Raw genomic sequence first — 6,616 nt, 5'->3', positions numbered from 1 at the left:
AACCGTGCGAAATCGTTCGTCTCGAATCCGGATCGTTCGATGCCATCAGGAAGGCAGCAGCAGCGGTTTCTCATGGTCGAACATGTTGAGCATGGTGATGCAGATGCTGCTCGGTCAAACCGGCGGCGTGGCCGGGCCCAGTAAAAATGAGATCGACGACGGCGCGCCGGCCAGCCCCTGGGCGAACTTGTTGTCCGTGGGCCTCAGACTGCTCACCGCTTTGCTCGGCGGACCTCAACAACCTGTCGACGGCATCGACAAGGTTGACAATCAGAGCAGCACGATGCAGGTAGGTCGACGGGCGGCGACACGATCGCGCGATCCACTCGGTCGCAACAGAGGCCCGGAGGCTTTCGTGATCGATTGTTTCGACGGAATTGTTCCGTAGCAAAGAGCTCGCTGCCATTCAGCTCTCTCTGTGTTTCCTGCATTTCCTTTTTTTCTTTTTTCTCTATTTCTCGTTTGCTATGGAATCGTTCCGCGAATTGCTTTGATACCTATAACGTTAGACGCGACACGCTGTACAGATGGACGGGTAGCATTGTCCTCGCTTAATTGGGAAATCGGTGGATTGATAAAGTAAATCGGTTGACGATTAAGCGGGGAAGATCGCTGTCGATGAATTGTGGACCTGGATGCATTCGCGGTTTGTTGAAATTTTTGAAAAGTATTATGATTATTCTTTTTATCAATATACTCGCTAGCAACGTCACAATTTTGTGTTACACGTAAAGAACAATGAATTTATTAACCGCTTGCACTATGATTCCTTTTTCGCTATGTTAATTACCACTTATTCATCCTTAATAATTTCTCTAGTAGGATCAGACCATTTTTGTTTCATCTATTGTTTTTATTTGCTTTCGTTTCTATATTTTGATAACAGAAGAAACAAATTTTATTTCGATTTAGAAGAAATTAATAATATTCGTATTTAGAAGAAATTAATAATATTCGTATTTAGAAGAAATTAATAATATTAGTATTTAGAAGAAATTAATAATATTCGTATTTAGAAGAAATTAATAATATTCGTATTTAGAAGAAATTAATAATATTTGTATTTAGTAGATCTTAAATGAAATCTTTATTACGAGTCTTAATCTTTATTATGAGTCGTGATTATAGTGCAAGGGGTTAATACGATAAATACAAGCTACATAATTATATACAATATAGTGACACTACTTACGTCACCGAAGTAAAACAGTTATATTAAAGTTAAAAACATTATAATAAAGTAAAAAGGATTATAATACAGTAAAAAATATTCTACAGTAAAGCATAAATAATGGAACGAACTGGATAAGAAAGGTCGCGGATCTCTCGCGCAAAGGTCGAGGTTAAGCCGCGCATTGATTTCCATGCGAAGAAGACGCGCAAGTTCGAGTCGTTATAAGAAAATGCTTAATTGACGATGTTGCCAATAAATGCACGCGTCCGCAGTTTATCGACCGCACCAAGTAGCACACCCACGCAAGTAGATTGTACATCGCTGTGCATGAAGTAGACGGTTCGCGTATCCCCCGGTCTTTCTCGACGTTGTCCCGGTGCCCTGTTAATTTTCCATATATCCGTGGACAAAAAGCGCGAGATGTAACGACGTCGTTAAAGAAGTCACAACGGTGCACGAAATCGGTTCGCGACGCGACCGGTTGCCCGCCTTAACGATGCCGCCCCTTCGCAATTAGAGTGGCCATCATTATTCTCGCACGGGGCGTGGTTCCGTTAACGATCTTCACGTTTTCTAAACGATATAATTCGCCGGCCGCGGCGAGATTTTCGAACTGTCGTTTCGCGCGGAAGACGAGCAACGTCGCAATTAACGAATCGAAAGTGCACCGTCGTCGCGGCTGCTCGTTCGACGACGCGGGCACCATCGAAAAGGCAACGCGAATTTCTGATCCAAATGTATCATGATGTCGCGGGGGTGGACCCCGTTTTTGATCGTGCCTGCGTCGCCGACGTTTCACCGCTTGGGATTCGAAAGTTCAAGCGACCTTTTGTATATAATCTACGTGAGAACTTCAACTTAGAGCACACACGGCTGGTGTCGGTTGTTTAGGATATATTGGCTGCGATGCTGGGCGCGTTTCTGGGACGAGACAGAGACCCTAATCAGATTTATACCATGGCTAAAAACGCTTCCGAGGTTAGTACGCAAAACGAAATTGTGATCGGACGAAACACGGCCGTCAGGCTCTCGACGCTTTGCGGATCCACGTTGTATGCTTTCGCGTTGCGGACACTTTGCAGTTTTCCCGAAAGCTGGGAAAACATTTTTTCAATTTTTCCTTTCATTATAAATTTTGTCGATCTAAAATTTGATATAGATTTGAACAGAATTGTTTCAAATCATTTAGATTTTTATTTTTGAGTTGTTAGACCAGTTTTCTAAAATGAGCGTACATTTAGTACACGAAAATGTTCAGATTCCAATTGTTTGGAAAAACGCAAAAGTTTAAATTATATTTTTAAAAAATTTTAATTATATTTTAATATTAAAAGCACAAGAAATTTAACAGAAATTTAATAACGATATTTCGTCAACCGTTTCACCCGTGCCAGTGACGATAATTTCAAGAGCGCGTTTCGCAGATCAGAGTTCGATCAGGGTTGGATGCGTTACTTCGGTACACCCCTTATATTCTTCGGCCGTCGTATCGTCGGCCGGCTAATTCGGTCAGATGAAAAGTAGCTCGGCAAAGCGTCGAGGACCGTAGTAAAATAGAAACTTACGCTTTCCTCGTGTAGAATGCTTCTACCTGTGTTGACTCTGCACTCTTAGTTTCACGGCGGGTACCCTTTCATCTCGAATTAAATCAATTGTACAGAGTGTTCGACGATCAAAGGGCCCGCGAGAGATGGCGCTCGGAGATCCCGTAACTAATTCGATTCCCCGTTAAATAGTTCATTAACATAGTGGTGAACCTTCTGGACGCGTTGAAGACATCGTTCTCCCACCGTTCGCTCACCGCTAGATCCATGGGAAAACGTGACACCATTTCCGAAGCTGCGGTCACCACTCTCACCATGCTCAAGGTAAACCCGCCGGGTAGAGAATATTGTAAACGAATCTCGTTTGGTTTACAGTACACCCGTTCGAGAAATCATTGAAGAGGGTTTAAAAAGGGGTGCTGGAAGACACAGTCTTGTTTCTATGTTGTTATAATAATACCTATAAAGTAAAAGTAAATTTCAAGGCAGAACAAACTTAACCCTTTGCACTCCGTTGTCTCCTCTCAGGGGACATCGTAGTTCTAGTATGTGGCTAAACATTAAAGTTTATTAGCAATTTGCAACTATTTCTCGATGTCTACAAATTCATATAAATCAAATATTATTATAATAATATTATATCAATCAATCAATCACTTTGAATTTTCAATAGGGTCGCTATTAGTCACTGTCTCCTCATACTTTGCCTCGTGTATATGTAATGCCATATCTATTAAATTAAAAGATATACATGCTAGTATTATGAATCATGAATAACAAGAAACCAGGAGTAAATAATAATATTATATATACATATACAATGTATACTATAGAATAATAGAAATGTTCATAAGCGCTGGTAGGTAACATCCATGATGGCGCCGAGTGCAAAGGGTTAACTGTAATAAAGAGTATGTATTTACGTATTGATGTATTTACAACAAGAATTACTAGATCGAATAAGAAACGGTGAAAACGTTCGCATTATTTCCTCACCATTAAAATCAACGAACAAAATTAACGTATACGCGGCTCTTGCGTCTTGTAATTAGTCTGATTTACAAAGTCTCAATAAATAATTTTTCTCGTGAAAGATTAAGCTACCCTAAATTGTGATTTCGAGCTAAAATCAAGCATCGATGCCTACGTATGTAACAGAAATTGAATGGAATGTTATTTTCAGGGCTACGTAAGATCGCTGAAGTCGTTTAACAACGTGGGCCGATCCGAGGACGAGGGGCACCGGGGTTGCGCGGAGCGTGCCCTCTGCGAGGCAAGCGCCGAGTGCGTCGCGAAGTCCCAAGGCACCTCTTCTGTCTTCTGTCAGTTCGGATCGTGAGTATAACGCCCGCTCGATTAACCCTTTGGCTACGGCAGACTTTGACACGCATCGGCCGTACGGTACGATACCAATTCACTCGCGACGTTCACTGGGTACGGCGAAGTTTTTCGTTAGGCACGCATTTCTGAAGAATTATATTAAAATATTCAAAACACCGAATTCTATTACATTAGATCAATATCACTTGAAGTGAATATTAATTTTAAGTTTTTTTTTTATAATATTTAACACTAGATTTACGGAGTAATAAAAGCAGCCGTTTTATATTTGTTTATGATAGTAACGATTTATTCTAATCGTTAATGTAATCGATAAATAAATAAATATAAATAATTATAGTAAATATAATCGATAAATAAACAATAAATTTATCTTTAAAATTTGAATAATAGTACGTTAACAAATCAGTGACCCGTCATTTTGACGGATTCCGTAAATCTAGTGTTAATAATGAAATTTAATAATAAACGGGCGAAACAGGCGGAATTTGATCTGGACGCCTATTGGCGGCTACAGTACCAGGAAGCCAACATGTGTCGGGCGCCAATAGGCGCCAACAGTAGTCAAAGGGTTAACAATATAGAGAAAGCGTGAACTACAGAAACTGTTTCCCCTCGAAGGTATGCGACAAGCTATCTGCTGCAAAGGCAGAGCGGCGTGGCGTTCGACGCGCTCTACGAAGCGAGTCGACGAGGCCGCAGCGGAGAGGACTGCAGGACCGTCTTCCTGAACTGCAACGCCGTCTGAGAGTCTCCCGTCCCGATTACCTGAGTACGATTTAGGCCGCGTGGAACCCGAACGGCTCCGGACACCAGCCCTCCGATGCTCGAACGACTTTAAACATTTCCAAACGATCGAATCCTCTGCGCGTCGATCAAACGTTATCCTTGACAAGTTCGAGATCTCCGACGGCAGAGAGCCAGAGTTGTTCGGGCTCCGACGCTTACATCGCACTCAGAACGGCGAAGTAGCTTTTATACGCGACGTGGAACATGCGGAGTACATAATCGCGTTGAGACCGCCGGACTCGCCGGGAATCTCGGTGTACCCAAACCCTCGAGGCTCTCGGCCGCAGGACTCGGCTCATTCCCACGACTGATTCGGTTCTATTTCGCGGTCAAACAATATCTAATCGTTCTCGACTGGCCCCCAGGTCACGCAAGGAAAGTTACGCGCGCATGAGAATCGGCCGAGTTCTCGGCGAACACGATCGCGAGTCCTCTCTCGTCGGTGAGTTCGTCCGGGAGGAGACGAGAAAAGGAAAGACCTGAACGAATTCGAGGAACGCTCGGACAGGTCTCTCGATATATTTATTTCTATTTATTGATTCTGAATAGACTGAGGATTTCGATGCATTTGTAATTAATGTGGCTGGGTGAAATTTGAAATCGTTGAAAAATATTCGCAGTATTTAACCCTAGGAAGATAACCTACGTCGCAGAGGCGCCTGCGAAATAAACCGAAGACTGTTGATTTTTGTTAATTTTTCATAGAGGTCTAGTGATTTACGTTTAAAATTACTTAAAATATAAAAAAATATAATATAAATGCATTTTATTTTTACAATAATGCCAAACCTTTAAAATGACTGGATTAACTTAAATAAATATCCATTGTTAGTATAAAATTGACGACTTAGAAAAGCATGCGCCTCTGAAGCGTATGGTTATCTTTTACGTACGTTGTCATATGGTTATCTTTCTAGGGTTAAGGAGATTCGTGTACGAATTTCAACTCGCCGGAATCGTGGAAAAAGGAGAAAGAAATTTTGATTCGACTCGTCTTTGTTGCAATCGATTTACAATTTTGCGCGAAGATCCGCAGTCTAATTACGAGTAAACCTAGATAGTAGACTTCACTCGAAACTCGAAAACGGCTGCGATAACAGACGGGAGACGGAGCTAACGGGATCGTGACTTAGGAACTGTCTCGTTGCGCAAGTCTCCTTGAATCGGCAGCTCGAGTTATCCTTTCGTATTTAATCCGTAGTTTGTTCGCGGTCTGCGAGACAGAAATTCAATTTCGGGGAGGAAGACGAGCTTTTCGGCAGCTGGATCATCGACGATCGGTAACGGGAACGTGCACGGCGGACCTTGGCTCGATCCTCTTCGGCTCGAACAGCACGGTCGAGCCGAGATCCGTCGTTGAGTGACCCTCCCCTACGATTCGAACGAGTTAGCGTCTCAGGATACTATATTCGTTTCTCGCCACCCGTTCGAGATTATCTACTGTATATAGGCAATTATATACGTACGCGGAGACCGGGTGGACCTTATTGCAGTAGCCCGCGCTCTATTTAGCTCGGTTAACGTTATCATTTAGAGTGTAAGCTGTATTTATGCGTGGATTGTATCTCAATCAAGCTAATAAACGGTCTCGTTCGCAAATGGTTCACGCCCACTTTCCTAATCCTGTCTTCATTTCTTAGCTCTGATACTCGTTTATACAGGGTGTTACAACAACACAGAAATGGGGGATATCTCAAATCATTTCAAATAACTTTTTCCTTTATAAATGTTTTGTCAACTTTTTCTTTTACAGTCTAACACTTCAAAC

At 42.2% G+C, this 6,616-nt stretch overlaps 1 protein-coding gene across 1 annotated transcript; it reads left to right on the top strand.

The window, feature by feature from the left end:
* Positions 1-49: 49 nt before the first annotated feature.
* LOC144477740 (uncharacterized) lies at positions 50-5,550 on the top strand (the record flags this gene model as incomplete). Its single annotated transcript, XM_078195476.1, has 5 exons — positions 50-289; positions 2,066-2,152; positions 2,911-3,042; positions 3,902-4,053; positions 4,681-5,550. Coding segments are annotated over 5 exons (738 nt in total), but the record flags the coding sequence as incomplete, so codon positions are not given.
* Between the last annotated feature and the right edge of the window lie 1,066 nt (positions 5,551-6,616).

The sequence above is a fragment of the Augochlora pura genome, unplaced genomic scaffold, assembly GCF_028453695.1.
Source record: "Augochlora pura isolate Apur16 unplaced genomic scaffold, APUR_v2.2.1 APUR_unplaced_323, whole genome shotgun sequence".
Taxonomy (NCBI): domain Eukaryota; kingdom Metazoa; phylum Arthropoda; class Insecta; order Hymenoptera; family Halictidae; genus Augochlora; species Augochlora pura.
The sequence above is the reverse complement of the archived record's forward strand: the minus strand, read 5'-3'. Positions and strand labels throughout refer to the sequence as shown.